Source organism: Psittacula echo (genome assembly GCF_963264785.1).
Source record: "Psittacula echo genome assembly, chromosome: 3".
Taxonomy (NCBI): Eukaryota; Metazoa; Chordata; class Aves; order Psittaciformes; family Psittacidae; genus Psittacula; species Psittacula echo.
Window position 1 is genome coordinate 30,298,049 of NC_137736.1, and position 17,146 is coordinate 30,315,194.

Consider the following 17,146-nt stretch of genomic DNA (forward strand, 5'->3'; position numbering starts at 1 on the left):
CATCCCATCTGGACCCATGGATTTATGGATGTCCAGATTGCTCAACTGGTCTCTAACCCATTCCTCATCGACTAAGGCAAACTGCTCTAGTGACCTGACTTCATCTGAGGTCTCAGGAGTACAGCGCTCTTCAGGACTGCCTCCGGCAGAGTACACAGAGACAAAGAAGGCATTCAATAACTCTGCCATCTCTGTATCTTCTGTCACCAGGGCACCCATCCCGTTCATCAGTGGGCCTACCTTGCCTCTGGTGTTAGTTTTATCAGCCATGTATTTGAAAAAGCTCTTTCTGCTGTCCTTGACCCCTCTGGCCAGATTTAATTCTAAGGAGGCCTTAGCCATCCTAGCTGCCTTCCTACATCCTCTAGCAGCAGCCTTATATTCCTCCCAAGTGGCCAGCCTCTCCTTCCATGACCTGTAAACTCTCCTCTTCCACTTGAGCATACCCAGCAGTTCCTTATTTAGCCACACAGGTCTCCTGGCCCTCTTCCTTGACTTCCTACATGTCGGGATGCTCTGCTCTTGAGCTCGGAATAAGCAATTCTTGAATGTCAACCAACTATCATGGGCCCCTTTACCTTCAAGCAGCCTTGCCCATGGGATTTCCCCTAGCAATTGCTTGAAAAGGCCAAAGTTTGCCCTGCTAAAGTCCAGGGTTGCAATTCTACTTGCTATTGTACTGGTCCTACCACCACACACGATCCTGAATTCTACCATCTTGTGGTCGCTGCAACCAGGGCAGCCCTCAACCTTTACTGCTTCAACCAGACCCTCCTTGTTAGTGAGGATGAGATCCAGCAGCGCTCCTCTCCTGGTTGGCTCATCCACCATTTGCATGAGGAAGTTATCATCCATACACAGGAGGAACCTCCTGGACTGTGGCTGGGTTGCTGAGCAGTCCTTCCAGCAAACATCAGGGAAGTTAAAATCCCCCACGATGACCATGGCCTGTGATTGTGAGGCCGCTCTCAGCTGCCTGTAGAAGGCCTCGTCAACTTCCTCACCCTGATCTGGTGGCCTGTAACAGACACCCACAACAGTATCGCCCCTGCCAGCCTGCCCCTTAATTCTCACCCACAGACTCTCAACTCGCTCGTCCTCTGCCTCTGGACAGAACTCAGTACATTGCAGCTGCTCTCACACATAAAGAGCAACCCCACCACCCCGCCTGGCTGGCCTGTCTTTCCTGAAAAGGACATAGCCCTCCATGAGTATATTCCAGTCATGTGAGCTGTCCCACCACGTCTCTGTAATTGCCACCAGATCATAATCTCCTGACTTAACACAGGTCTCTAAACTCCTCCTGCTTATTTCCCATGCTGCGCGCATTGGTGTACAGGCATTTCAAGGAGGGAGCTGAGCTCACCGATTTCACCCTAGGATTATAGGAGGCCTCCCAGTCTTCATCAATTCTAGAGTGCTGCCCCACTGGGGCAAGCCCCGTTACAACCCCATCCCCCTTCGAATCTAGTTTAAAGCTCTCCAAATGAGCCCTGCTAATTCATGCCCCAGCATCCTTTTGCCTCTGTGAGATAAACCTTTCCCATGTGCCATCATCCGGACTGGAGCCTTATAAAACCAGCCGTTATCAAAGAATCCAAAGCCCTGCCTGAAGCACCAGTCTTGTAGCCAATTGTTTACGGACTGAATTTTCCCATTCCGTCCCACGTCATCACCGGAAGATGGAAGAAGTGAGGAGAAGATCACTTGAGCCCCAGACTCTTTCACCATCCGCCCCAAGGCCCTGTAGTCTTTCTTCATCCCCCGCAGGCTGCGGGAAGCAGCTTCCCCCCCACCTGTCTGGAAGACCAGCAGCGGGTAGTAGTCTGTCGGGTGCACCAGGCTGGGGAGCGCCCTGGTGATATCCCTGATCCGGGCTTCAAGCAGACTACACACTTCCCTATGATGAGGGTCAACTCTGCATATCGGGCCCTCTGTTCCTCTCAGAAGGGAATCGCCTACGACAATGACCTTTCTTTCTTTCTTATCAGAGGCAGTCTTGAGGTGCAAAGTCGACTGCCTTTTCCTATGTGACCAGACTTACTGAGGGTGCACTCAATTCCCTCATCCAGATTATCAACAAAGATATTAAACAACACTGGCCTTAACACTGAACCCTGAGGGACACCAGTAGTGACTGGTTGCCAACAATATATGACACAATTTACCACCAATCTTCGAGCGCTGCCATCCAGCGAGATGGCATCCTGCCATCTTATTGTGTATGTTTCTTATTTGAAGTAGAAAATAGACTCTTCTTCTTTAATCTTTTTTTACACATAATTTGTCAAAATTTCCTTGACTTAAATGTAGCATTGATGATTTATTCATCATGTAACTGTTTTTAGAGAACTTTGGCCCTGTCCTCTTACAGCCTATTGTGTGCCAAATGAGTAGAACCTGGAATCTGGTGATGTTGTATGAGTCAGTCCACACATACTTTCAGTACTTATATATATATACATTATATAGAAATACTTTCTTAAGTCAGAATAGTTTTGTCTATTCATGCTTTTTCTAATTGTATGGCATTTCCTGTGCAGTCTCTAAAATCTCCTGAAGGATCAGGATCATCTACAGATGGAATACTGTTTTTTTCAAGTAAGTTAGTGTAGTGTCATGTGTTGACCTTAGGTGGCTGCCAGATGCCCATCCAGCTGCTCACTCACTGCCCTCCTCAACAGTTCAGAGGGAGAAGATGGAATGAAAAAGCCTGTGGGTTGGGATGAAGACAGGGAGATTACAGAACAATTGCAGTCATGGACGAAACAATCTTGGCTTGGGAAAAATTTATTTATCACCGGTTAAAATAGGTTTGGCTAGTGAGAAACAAAGACAAATTGAAACAACACCTTTACCCCCTCTTTTATCCCAGGCTCAGCTTTATTCCTTCATTTTTGACTCCTCTGCCTCTGTCATGCCCCAAGCAGCACAGGAGAAGGCGAATGGGGGCTGCGGTCAGTCCGTAACAGCTCCTTTCTGCCTCTTCTTCCCCTGCACTCTTCTCCCTTGCTTCAGTATAGGTCCTCTCCACAGACTGCAGTCCTTCAGGATAAACCTGCTCTGGCCTGGGGTCTTCCACAGGCTGCAGTATGGATGTCTGCTCTGTTGTGGCCTTTCCATGGGTTGCAGGGTGATGCCTGATTCAACTAGCCCTCTCCAAGGGCTGCAGGGGTTCCCTGGAGCACCTCTTTCTCTCATGTGGGTGCTTGCAGGGCTGTTTCTCACAGTTTTCCCCTCACTGCTGGGCAGTGTTTTGCCCTTTCTTACATACGTTTTCCCTGAGGCGCCACCATCTTGGCTGAGGGCCTCAGCTTTGCCCTGCCTTGGGTCTGTTGGAGCCTCAGAGAGGAGCCTCTGCAGTTCCCCACTGCCAGCACTGGGACATCTGCACTTCACATAACCCATGCATATGAAGCTTGTGCTACATGTATTTTTATAGCTATATACTTTTTATTACGTAGATTATGTGTGTTGCTTGTGATGAAATCAAAAGGGTCAGATAATTGGGGTGAATGCAGCACTTGGATCACTGCATTGTACATTAATGCATTCAGTCACCTTGCAGTGGTGGGATCAGGACTGTACCTGTGTGTTAGTGCTACAGAACAGAGAATTTCCTGGCATGTGCTGCAACAGTAGCTTTATAGGTTAATAAGATGCTTTTAGAACAATGTGAGACTCTTCATGATTAGATCTTGAAAATTTCATTAAGTTCTTGCTTAGTATAACCTCCACAACTGAAACTGTAAATTTTTGCAGGGTGTTTGTGTGTCCCCTTTCTCTGGGAAGCTCTGTTATGGAAGGAAAAGGTAATTTTAAAAAAAAAAGTTAGGAGAGCATTCTCATTTTCAGGGTTTGTTTTAATGCCTGTTTTGTTCTTGTTCCAAAGAGCAAGCTTCTCTCACAACATACTGCTCAGTGCTGTCGGGCAATTCACTGATAGGTGACTTCTTTTTGCAATTTTTTTTTTCTTTTTTTTCTGAAAACAAACCCAACGAGTGAGTCTGCCGCTCATCTTCACTGGTTTTGGTGGGGTCTTTTCTTTTGGTGAAGTGCAGGGAGGTTCAACATCTCTTAGGGGTTCTACTCACATTCAGAGCAGGTTCAAGGAATGCTTGTATGTTTTATGAGGTCTCTCTCTGAGAGTTTTGCCCTGAGATCAAAGTTCTTAAATTGACGTTCTCAAGGAAATCAGTATGACTAATTAGAAGAAAAAAATAGAGGAGTCCGCCACAGAGAATGACTGCTATCAGCCTGTGCCTGAACAACAGGTTAAGTGTGACTAGAAGGAAGGTGAATAACAGGGATACTTGTCTAAATTACATAATACATGTCTGTTCTTGTATCTGGAAGTGCTCGTAATGTCATGCAGAAGAGCTAGAAAGACAGAGCTTTGAAGAAATTCATTACAGAAGGTACATGGGGGGAGATGGTGTCTACTTTAGTCAGTAGAGATGTGGTCTGACACAACTGCTGAGATGCTGATAAGGCTTGGTAGATGCTGAATAATTCCTTCTATTAAAGCACTGTTTTAAAAATCTACTTGACCAATCTGCTACAGCAAACTGCTTTTGCTGTACCACTGCATTTATGTAACTGGTGATCCCTTTTCCTCTAAGAGTTCAGAAGAGGAGATGCTTACGGAGGAGAAATTGACCTACACTGGAGTAGTTCAAACGACAGGGCCATCTGTGCTTTCTCTAACATCACTGACTGTCCTATCTCTGCCCTACTAGACCTTTTATCTTATAGTCTTTCCTTAGAGAAGGGGAAAGGAAGCAGACACACAGGTCCTGAACTCTCTCGACTTTCACTTTTGCTGACTGTGCTTTTTTCTTCCTTCTTACACTTCCTCCAACATAAGTGTTACTATGGGGCAGCGATGGAGAATGTGAAGTGAAAGAACTCTGAATATCTGATTTTCTTTTTAACTTTTTCATTGTTCTTTTTTCAAATGATTAGCTATCAATATCTGAAGGGGGCCTACAAGGATGCTGGAGAGAGCCTCTTCATCAGGGACTGTAGTGATAGGACAAGGAATAATTGGTTTAAACTTAAATAGGGGAAGTTTAGGTTAGATATAAGGAAAAAGTCCTTTACTGTGAGGGTGATGAGGCACTGGAACAGGTTGTCCAAAGAAGTGATAAATGATCCATCCCTGGCAGTGTTCAAGTCCAGGTTGCACAGAGCCTTGGGTGACATGGTCCAGTGTGAGGTGTCCCTGCCCATGGCAGGGGGGTTGGAACTAGATGATCTTAAGGTCCTTTCCAACCTTAACTGTTCTATGATTCTGTAAATTCAGATAAGAGCGCAGATTTGTACAGCATAGCTACGTGAGCTTGGGTTAGTCCTACAAGTAATGAAATCTTGGGGTAGAAGACCACCACTGCTGTCCAACAAAGAGCCATCAAGGCTCTGATGTATTCCTTCGGCTGTCCTCATTCCTCTAAGAACATCAGGCTGTGTTATGAGTCCTCTGATTCTTATCTAATGTTACAGACAGTTATGTTGGCCTACTCAGAAACAGGGATCTAAACTGTGACTGTAATTCTTAGCTTTTCAGTCCTGTGTCTGAAAACACAGTTCTCAGATCCACAGTTTCCATCCCCCTATCATTTCTGAGCTCAGGCAGGGGTATGAGAAAAATAATCCTTGTGGTTAGGGTGGCTTTAGCTGCAGTAGAGGTAAGCAGCAATGATAAATGATACTTTGAGAAGGCAGAAACACTGGACTAATGCCGGAACAACGTGGTGAAACATGGGAGAGTTCATGCAGAGCTGTGTAGTGGGAATCTGTAGGAAAGTGGGGGAAGAAATATACGAGCTGGTATGTATCAGATATTTACCTCTGATACATTTATATGATCTTCTCGACTTGCAAGTAATACAGCAGTGTCCATGTCACTATAGGAGGTGGCTGAATGGAGAATGGAAGCAGTTGTGATGTGGTAGTTGATGTAGGAATAAGGAAAATCTGGAGTGGAAAAAAAAAATCCCGAACAAGAAACCAAACCAAAACCATAATAATTATTCTGTAGGTGGCTATTTCTTGCTGAAGCATTAAAGGAAGAAACAAAGGTACTTGTTTTGTAGACTGGAGAGATTTCAAATCTGATAAGGGAAAATGCCCAGTGAAATAGAAATGATCCAGTGCTACACTGGGCTTTGAAAACAACTGTGCTCTACTCTCTGAAAAGCTAGAGTTGAAAGGTTAAAGGTGGCTCAGTTAAAGGTGTGACATGACTATCAGCCTCTTCTAAGAATAATACGCTAATATACAGGTAACATAAGACTAGCACTTAGGTATTACAGAGCACTCCATTTGCTTTATTTTGACTAAGGCTGCTCTCCAGGCTTTGGCCACTTTTCTCTTTTGTTCCCAGTGTATCTTTTAAGTGCTATTGCTTAGTGATCCTTGAGCCATGGAGACAGCCAGATTAACAGTTCTGAAATAAAGCATGACTGACTTCATTTTATGTAATGTAAATAGCAGAACCAATCTGCTTTATCCCATTTTATTAGCATTCAGTATAACTCTAAGCCATTACTTACTGGCAGTTGAGATCACTGCTCAAGTTCATGTTTGTGAAACGGAACAGACTTTGAGGGTTAAGAGAATACAACACTTTTATATCTAGCAGTGATATCATGCATTCCTTGTCCTCCTTCCTGAATCATTCTGGAAGTTAATGCCAGCCTACTGTTAAGGCTATCTTATAGGTGTGGCATGTATTCCTAACTCCTAATTCTTGTTTCAGAAGTTTAGTTTCAGAATTTGTTTTTTAGGGGAGGAGTCAGAATTTGCCAACTGCAATTGTGTTAATGAAGCTTTTTAACAAAAAACCCCTCCAGAACCCAAGCAAATGAGCAAAGGAGTTTATTACTACACCTCTGTAAGTAAAGACAACTAGAAAGAGAAAATGGAAGTTGTGAGTGCTAAGAACTACTGAAAGTTCATTCTAAAAAATTCATACTTTACAAGGTCTGGTGGTTCAGAATGAAGTCAACAAATATTGAAGTGAAAATGAATCAAGGTACTTATTTCTTATTAAGGGTTTTAGAAACAGTTGAGTGGTGCAGTGGATTTTCCATCATGTGCAAACTTTTAAAATGGAAGCCAGTTGTCTCTTTAAAAAGATACTGTGATTCAGCTACTGTTCACCCAGTACTGGAATTACTGGGTGAAATGTTGTCAAGATTAAAACCAGCCCATGTATGTGCAAGATTAGAAACAGCCATTCAAATTGTGCTAGCTAGACTATACAACAAAGTGATCTTATCACTGCAGCTTTTGCTTGCTTTCCTCCTAAAGTTAATTCCATTTGATTGAACTGGGAACTCCTTAAGGGAAGGAATTTTGCTTTGGTTATGTTGCCTGTACTATCCTGTAATATTTTAACTATAATGCTTGGGAGCTGTTTTAGTACTGCAGGTGATACAGTCATCAGCAACATTTCTTATGTGGATGAAGATTCAGAATGTAATGACACTGGAAGATCTCCAGTTCTTTAACTTCTCATTTTCATCCGTATAAATTTGTTTCTGTTCTGCTTGTAATACCCATGTGTAAAATATATGTTCTTGTGTTTCATGATCACGCTGAATTAGGTTTCTGTACCAAGTTACACTACTAACTTTTACCATGAATTAGCATGTTTTTCTGCCAATTTTTTCCCAGCTTTGAAAAGGGGATTGTCGTTCTCATTTGCTTGGGAAGGGTAATATTAATGCCAGTGACTAGTTATCTAATTACTTCTCATGTATTGGAAGAAGAAAAGGACTAAATGTTCGATGTAGTAATCTCTGAATTCTCCTGAAGAAGTAAGCTTATATGCTTGTTAAAGACAAATTCTAAGCACCTTGCTCAGATTAAATTAATAATTATTAATAATAAATTTAGATGTCAGTTAAAGAAATTGGAAATACCTTCTCCCAGAAGTGTGTAAGTTAATATAGCCTGGAAAACTCCGTACTTTAAGGAAAAGACAATTTTACTTTAAGGAAAGACAAATTGTGGAAAAGAGCAAGCCAGCTGTTAATCTGAGTGGCAAAAAAGTCTGTTGTCTGGATCTTATCTGAGAATTTTGACCAATATAGGCCTGATTTCACCAAGAATGTTCTTAATAACCTTCCTCTTGAACTTTGGCTCTAAGGTCTTGGAGTAATAAAATGTGTTTTGGACAGTGTGTCCCTTATGTAGTTTTCAGCAAGAACAGACAAAACCCTGGTAGTTCCTGTGAAAGTAGCTGTGGAAGGCTTTCCTGCAGAAACACTTAAAGCTTACGTGACTGAACAAGATAAAGTGACAGTGATATGTCAGGAAAATAAACAGTGTTCTTAAGTGCTTGCAAGCTTGTTGTGCATAGAAACACCATTTTGTTGCTTCCACTACAGTTGTTGATAAACGTCAGCATTAGGTTGATAAATGTCTCCATTGTTCCTGGTTTTAGGAAGTAAGGAGTTCTTTATTTGTTAGACTATTGAGCTGACTTCTGACTTCAACAGGAGGAAAGGGAAGGGTGTCTCTCTACTACACCTGTTGCCTGCATGGTGGGTTTATAGTGACTTTTCTTCCTTTGTGGTCAGGTTATCCTTTCCTCATAGCAGCAGATAGATACTGTGAATGCAGAAGCGACCTTCACAGTTTGATCATCACCACAGATACGAAAGGTGTTTGCAACACTGACCAGTTTTGTTAATCTCATTTGGGTACCTGGCAAAAAAAAAAAAAAAAAAAAAAAAAAAAAAAAAAAAAAAAAAAAAGAAAGAAAGAAAAGAAAAAAAAATAGAGAAACAGTAGAATTTAGCATTTGTGAAGGGTTTTACAGGTAGAAGCCATTCCTGTAAAGAGCAGAAACTGAAATGTTTGACTGAAACTGGTAACCCTATTAATGATCTGATCTCCAAAGAGCAAGAATCAAACTTAATATCTCAAACTGTTTTTGTTTTCCGACATCTATCTGAAATACTTTAATACTACAGACTTTCCAGTGTAACATGGGAAACCAACAAAACCTGCTGTTCGTCTGTGATACTTTCACATTACATCCTGCTTTGGGGGTTTTGTCATAATTTGGAATTCTTGTGAAGGATGTGGGGGTTTTATCTGGTTGGTTTTATTTTTTTTTTTTTTTTTTCCTGTAGGAGGAAGAAGGTGACTGATAAGTTGCCTCAGGAATTAATTCTTGAATTGTATGCCCAAATTATCTTGTGAATGATTATTTAGGGATAGAAATGCTATGATGCATTTTAAGGGGGGGGGGAAAAAAGTTCTTTTTCATGTGAAACTTGTCCATATAAAGACACATGGCACTGAAATAGCTAAATTGCTCTTAATTTATACCTCCTATGGCTTTATTCCAGATTTCTTTGTAAACATGTCCTTAGAAGAGCAAAGGTAACTTGAAATAGAAACTATAATAAAGTTTTGAGCCGTATATAATATGTAGTGGAAGAAATTTTCATACATGTCTGACTTCCATGCATAAGTTGCAGTTGTTTTCAACCTGATCATTTTTTCAAGGTAAACAAATAAGACATCAGTACTTAAATTTACAAGTGACAGAGAGGTAAAACCCCTGAACACAGTAGATGTTGAGTGAAACTAAAAAAATGCTCACAACCAGCATGCTTTCTGCCTGCTGATAACAATGTAGCGTAATAATCCTGTGCAGAAAAGAATTACAGACAGCAGATGTCTATAATGGGTCTCGTGTACATTTGCAAATTATTGATTGATGGGAACATCATTTGTTCAATATGCTGCGTTCACTGACCTGGGAGCACAAACACGCTCTGATTCTGAACAGATCTTTTTGGGGAAAGGGTGCGCATTATGATTGCTGTTGGTACCACACTGTGAATTTGAAAGCTGGTGTGTCTGCCTTTTCTGGAGAATTGGGAAGTACAGAACTTGTGAATGATTGTAGTGTTTAGTGGTTTATACTGTGTGTAGATTGGTTGTATATCTCTAAGTTGTTCATAGACCAAGTGCTGTATGTTAGAAGGAAGTGTTTAATGTTGGATCTGTTTGTCAAATCTCAGTGCGGTGATGGCATAAGCTTTTTTTGTGGACAGGTGAAGTCAATGTTCTTAATTGTTCTTTCTAAAATAGTGTAAAATATCCATTGCATCTTCTGATTCTTGTGGAAAATAGACTGGTGGACTTTACTAAACAGTTCATTACTTGCATAATTTTGCTTATGGTAAGAGTTTGGGGCTGGCCTTCTAAGAAAAGCGCATACGGTTGACTGACAGTGCAGTTGTGGTTCCTCTTATTGTCTCTTCTTCTTCCTGTTTGAATAATTTCTGAACTCATTTGTCAATGTCAAAGGAATTTGTCAGAGTTCAAAAAATTGCTGAGATACCTAAATTCCTACAAATACGAGTATCAGTAGTTAGTTAGCGAGAAATTATTGCGCTTTTTTGTTAGCTTTCTGGTCAGGTGGTTCCTGCATTATTTTTGCTTTGTGCCTCCCTGTGTTCTCTCTTTTTGGGGGTGTCAGGAGGAGCAAGGAAGTCAGAGGAGTAACACTGTTACTGTAACCAGTAGAGATTAGGGTACAAGGAATGCAAATCTAGAACAGTTTGTTACTATTTCAAAATAATGTTGCAAAGTGATAGGTCTGTGCTTGCATTTGCATTACCATAATTTGCAAGTATATGGTAATTTATAATAAAATGACTATGCCAGATGCTTTTTTTGCATAAATAGTACCTGGTCTCCATCCCCAGAGATCTTCAACCCTAAACCCAGAGTCATAGAACAGCCTGGGGCAGAATAGACCTCGAAAGACCGTCTGGTCTGACCTTTCATGGGAACAGAAGCCTAGATGAGATTATCTAGCACCCTGTCCAACCACATATTGAAAATCTCCAGTGACAGGGACTCTGTCACATCCTTGAGGAGGTTGCTCCAATGGTTGATCTCACTGTAAAAGATTTTTTTTCTTGTATTGAGAAGAAACCTTTCATAGTGCAACTTGTACCCTTTGCCCTCTGTCTTGAGAGCCTCTGTCCTGTTTAAGTACTGGAACACTCTAATGAGGTACCCCTTGAGCCTCCTCCGGGGAGAAAAGACTTAACTCCTTCAGGCTTCTTCAAAGGGCAGGTTGTCCAGCTCTTGATACTTAAGCAAAAACCTATGAAGTCAGTATTGGAATGCTTTGAAATTCCTCATGTCTTTTAACCTTCATTTTCCAATATAACAAACCCTGAGCTGTTGGAATCAACTGTACACAGTTGCGAAGTTTGATTCTTGCAGAGTTAAGGCTTATGCTGTCACCTTGGGCATGTAAAATGAAACCTCTGGTTGTGGAAGTTGGGTGTGATATTGGTAATAAACAGCAAACTTAAATTGCTCTCTTCCTGGAGTATGCTGATCTTTCTCTCCCTCTGTTTGCTTTCTACTGGGTGTCTGTCTGCAGTTTATTTAATTTTCTTTTTCAGTCTCTCAAGTTTAAACATAGCCTTCTTCTCCTTTTCTCCATTTTACCTGTCACTATTTAATCTGCTTTCTGCTGCTAACCCCATCCTCCTCTTTCCCCCCCTCCCCCGCCCCCCTCCCCCTGCCCCTTCTTTCTCTCCAGAAGGTCTTTGGAATGGGTTTATGCTTTCTTTGGCATCCAGCACAGGGCTAGTCTTGAGAATTCCCACTCCCTCACCCCTTTCTGATGTGTTCAAGGTAAAGGAGGAATAAACTACCAGTTTATTTGGAGCAGTAGTAATCTGTGGAGGCGTATCTTCCCTTAAGTGGCTGAACACTTTTAATCTTTTTGTTCACTCTTCTATCCCAGTATTTACAGTACTTAAGTTTTCTTAGCTTGAAAAAAACCTCAAACCCAAAACAAACACCACCGGTCTCCATCCCTTCCCTAAACCACCTTCTAGTTCTCCTTTCCAAGTCTCTTGTCCTCCTGTGGCTGACCTGGATGCTTTTCCTGTCCTTCTGCAAACTCTGGGAAATGGAAGTAGGAAGAGAATCTGTGCTCTGTCAGTCTCTCTCCTGTTACCTTTTTAACACTCAAGTGTAAAAGCTGCCTGTGCTGTAAGATTCCATGGTACTTGTGTGGAAGTTCAGAAAACTCTCTTTCTTTTTTTTTTTTTTTTTTCCCTTCTTTTTTTCTCCTGCCCTAGGATTTGCTTGCAGGTTTGAGAAATAGAAACATAATAGAGCTGTTGCCTTTAACAGAGTACAGCAAGAAAACATAAGCTGAGATTAAAGTGCTGGTCATCTAGCTTTGGAAGAGCCATACTACTGAAATAGCTTATTCTGAAAACACTGTGTCGGTTTGCATGTGGTTTTAAACTTTTGAGGTAATGCTTGCTGAGCATGGAATTGGCATCGTCTGTGTTACCTGGCATTTTGGAGAAGGTTTCTGAGTCATGTTCCACGCTTGGCTGCTCTGCCAAGTTACGAGAAAAAAAATTAGCTTTTTTCTCATAGTTCCCTCAATTACAACTGATGGGGAGACTGGCTTATAAAAGTGCTGTGGATTTTTCTGCAGTGACATCTGTGGTGTGTATATATAGTAGGTTCCTAAGTTGGAAGCCAAAAGAGTATGTGGGAAGTGTGAAAGGGGGTTGGGGAGGGGAGCGAACAAGAAATTCAGACAAAAGGAAATTGTTAATGCAAGTTAGTGCCTTTTCTTAGTGATATTGATATATTTCTGCTGCTGTTCAAGCAGTCTAAATTATTCTCCTTCTGATTCTGTTTCCTTTTGCTTTTTTCCTGTTGCCTGGAAAACATGAGTGGAATCTAGTAGGACAAGAGACTGCTTTTGTATTGTTTTGTGGCTCCATTGCTAGCTATTGTCCTCTTGGCTCAGGCAGTTCATGTCAGTCTTTGTGTGGAGTAAGAAAAATGTTTTTCCCTTTTTCTTTAAAGATTAAATTTCTAGACTGTGTAGATTGCTTTCATTTGAAAAGCAGGCAGTGTTAAGAATATCTCCTACCAACTAATGCATTTTTGCTTGCCATGTCACCTTTAGCACTTTGTTCATTGGGACGTACTTATTAAATTTGTGGGCTAGTTTGGGGTAAAGCAGTCTTGAAATCTAATTTCAGTTTTTAATGTACTTTATTTAAAACAAAGGAAATCCAAGCAAGATGGTGCATTTCATGAATTTTTCTGTCAGGAATAAAAACCAGATCGCTGACAATGTTGTATGTTTTCAACAGTTGGAAATAGAGCCAATTTTGCTCTTAAGTACGAGCAGATCTCTAATATGCCGTAAAGTAACATAGCCTTGAGCAGTGTTGCTGAGGTCTTGTCTATTGTGGCTGACTTAACTCTGTTCTTTACTACACTACTGATAATTTGTAAGTGAAGATTGTTTTTGAGGGCATTCTTGGAACAGGACTGAAATGTAGCTGTTTGCTAGTATGAAAACTCACTCATGGATGCATAGCATGGTACAAAAAAAAAGACAGTTCTCTTGTAACAGCTCTTGCTGATAGTATTAAAATGCTCCTACTTCTTCATTGCCTTTATTTTTGCTGTATTAATTAATTATATGGTAGTACAGAAAATACATTGAAAATAGAGGATACTGTAATTGATTACCTGTTTTGGTTTTTCTCCTTAGGCATCTCTTAACAAGCTAAAACCTACAGAACCATGGCTCAGTTTCCAACACCTTTTGGGGGTAAGTTGTTTATAGTGTATTCTGAAATATTCTGATACACAAAAACTCTGCATAAATCTGCTGCTTTCTGAATATGTTCTCTATGGAAGTGTTCCTGTTTGTGGGGTACCTTTCTGAGATGATAGTTTATCTGATTTGTGTTGTTTATGCAGACCCATTAGAGAAAACATACAATTTTGTAGAGACATCTCAGAAGAGTCAAACAGAAAAGCTGTGCTGTATCCCTTTTTGTGCATTGATCCATTACAGTCCTACAGTTTGTAACTGTAGGGAAGATAGGTCCAGGCCACTCAGCCACTGGCAGTAGGACATAGCCTCATTATGCACTAGTTATGACTAAGAAGTGGAAATGCTTTTTCCTTTGAGGATTCCTGAACTTTCTAGTTACTAAAAGTACTGCAGATGTCTATGGATACTATCACTTCAAATTTCTTTTCCTTATTGTCCCTAAAAACCCATGTTTGGATTACAACAAAGGTGCTCTGGTTTTTTTTAGCTCTCCATTTATAACTGTGGAAGGTAGAGCATCTCAAACTTCAGTCTTCTGAAAAATTCAGGAAGGGCCTAGGTGTAGTGCATCAGACTGCTCTACAAAGAGGAAGCTGAAATAAGCAAGGGGCTAATGTAGTTTCTGGAGTAGCTTTAATTTGTAGTGCAGTGTGAGGGGAGTTTGTTATGATATTCATACTTGAACCAAGCCTACCAAGTAGCATCGTACCTCCTCTTAGAAGAATGACAGCAGAAGTCTAAGAATGTTGTGAGAGGAAACAAATGGTGTAAAGAAAATGCCGATTTTTATGGGGAAATTTATCATCCTTTAGAGAATGCAACATTTTCTGTTACCTGTAGTCACCAAACAAGATGGAGAGAAGATTTATGCAGTCTCCATCTTGGGAGAGCCCTCACTCCAAATGTGCAATATCTGGTATCCCTCTCCTTGTGAATACCAGTAATGATGTTTTTTGGTTTTAATTCACTTCTTTTCTTTTTAAAGAATCTTTCAAGTCAGCTTGTGTATGGAAAGAGCACAGCACCCAATTTTTGAATTGGGTGACTCATTTGTATTCCAGAACACGGCTACTTTTAAGGATGACTAATAAAATAAAAAGCGTGGTCGGATTTTTGTAATTGTTGGGAGAAATGTGCTATGCCTGACCTTCTTTTGATTTGTCCAGGAGAAGAAAGTGCTCATTTCATATGAGAGCCCACTGCTTCCCTTTTGCAGATGAGGGGATTGCTAAACCATGTAAAAGAAAAGATGGTTAGAGGCTTGCTGTTGCATGGAGAATAGCTTGCTTATGAGTCAATTTTGTGGTTTGGTGACTGCCTTCTTTGTATCCAAATGTATTGAGAAGCCAAACTTCCTCTGTATTGGCATCCAGGATCTGAAACCATGCACGATGGCTTAGTGTTGAGTAAGATCTTGCCACATGTCCTCCCATAACTCTTATTGTTTTCTCAAATAACAAAAGATAGAAATAAGGCAATGCTGGAGATGCCAGCCGTATTTTTTTGACTGAAGAGAAGCTACTAGTCTTGCTTGGTTTAAGATTGGCTCCTTTGATATTTGTTTCCCACCATAGATATCCGAAAGGAGATTTACTGTTTCAATACCAACTGAATTTCTATCTGGAAGAGTAAATATTGACAATTGTGCATGTGTTCCAGTTACAGGGACTCCAGAGAACAGATCAACAAAATTGGTTGATAAAATAGTTAATAGAATACATTTTTAGTTACCTCATGCCATAAGAGTTTTTAGTTTTGTGTTTTACTGCCTTCTTTGATAAAGGATAGGAATAGCTGAGTTTGGGGTATTTTGTTGTTTGGCAGTGGAGAGTTGGTTGGGTTTTTTGGTATTGGAGTCATGCATACCTCAAATTGAGAGAGAGCGAGCCAGTAAATCATTGCAAATTTCATGTTGGTTTCTTTGTTTGGGTTTTTTTGTCTTTCTGCTTTATATTCAAGAAATTCTCCCTCTTTGTGTAAGCTGCCACATCCGGTCTTAGGATCTTAGGCAGGAGCAGTCATTTCCAATACAAGGAGAGATGTTCATCTGCTTCTAGTTGGCTTAGTCTGCATATTGGTCATAAAGTCTTGATCAACACTATTCATTTCCTCCTGTCAAGAGTTCATGAGAAGATGGGGGAGATAATTGCTTATCTGAACTATCGTGCTTTAGGATGTTCATATCCAAAGAAGAATCCTGTTCCATCCCCACAGGGAGCACAGCCATGAAATCTGTTTACAGTGCTTCTGTGAGCTTAATCACTAACATTCTTGAAGTTTTGGACTAATCTTAATACATCCTTTCATTGAATTAGATATTATTAGCCTGTCTACTTCTAGGAATACATAGGTTACCTGAAACTGAGATGATAATTTTTTACCAAGAACATAGTTTTTTTTTTCTTTTGTTAATGAAATCTACTATTTAAAGGAAGGTTTTTCTTTCCCTTGTTGGCTTCCTTTTCTCTCCAAAGTACATTTTGCCACATGAAAGTAGATTTTAAATAGCAGTAATTCAGGAGACAGGGAATTTTCATGTTCTTCATGACTGCTGAGTCTTGTTCTGCAAGCAGTTATATTACTTATTATATTATCTTACTATATGCTTCAGGTAGTTTGAAATACTTGCTGTAAATTTTTTGTAGACCTTATTACCTGAAATTTAATCTCTGAGAATTTAATGCTGAGACAGAGTGAATGCTGGATCTCCTCTCAATTTTTCTGCAAGTCTACATTTTATCTTTTACTATTACTTCAATAAAACAGTGATTCCATTAACTGGATGCTTTCATATCACTACATTCCTATAGTGTAGGAGTTACAGGAAGATACACTGGTGCAATGTACTTGTAGAGATGTTAAAACCAGGATTTGTACTTGTTAGAAATTGTTGAGAGAAACCTGAAACACAGTGTTAGAGAGTTCATTGGAGGCCTGGAGGTCTCTAGTGGAAGTTGAAATATGTTTGCTCTGAGTACAAATAATCTGGAGGATAGAATTGAAAAGCCTGCAAGAGGAGAGAGAGGAGAGAAACTGCTGCAAAAATAGAGAAAGCATTGTGGAAGCATTGCACTGGGGAAGAGTAGTACATCTTAATGTAAACTAAATATTCACCTCTAATTTATGAGTGTGATATGAAGAATCTGGTCTGTGTAACATATTTTTACTCAGATTTCTTATTCTCAGAAGAATGAGGAGCACACTTTCCTGTGCTGTTGTTGCCCATGAGAAATGTTTACTATCTGGTTGAATCACACTTTTCCTAGACAAGTAAGGAGAATTCTTCTCTTAGAATAGTACAAAACCATGTAGTACACAACTGATTATTTGAGGCATCTTTTCAGTTAAAAGAACTTGCATTTCAGCTGTGTATGCTCTGAGAGGCAAATGATCTCCCACCCCCTAAATATCTAGTGTTAGGAACTATCTGCATTATATCCTCTGGTGTGCTGATGTTGTCTTTTAATAGCCCATCTGTAAGTTTGATTG

At 40.4% G+C, this 17,146-nt stretch overlaps 1 protein-coding gene across 3 annotated transcripts in view; it reads left to right on the plus strand.

The window, feature by feature from the left end:
* Positions 1–13,615: 13,615 nt before the first annotated feature.
* The window catches only part of ITSN1 (intersectin 1), a gene marked incomplete at its 3' end in the record, with an annotated part of 109,631 nt that continues 106,100 nt past the window's right edge, over positions 13,616–17,146 (plus strand). For all 3 annotated transcript variants that reach the window (XM_080614392.1, XM_080614390.1, XM_080614391.1), the window contains exon 1: positions 13,616–13,648. In XM_080614392.1, coding sequence (XP_080470518.1) covers positions 13,621–13,648 — 28 coding nt within the window. In that variant the 5' untranslated portion in view covers positions 13,616–13,620. The remainder of the gene's footprint in view (positions 13,649–17,146) is intronic.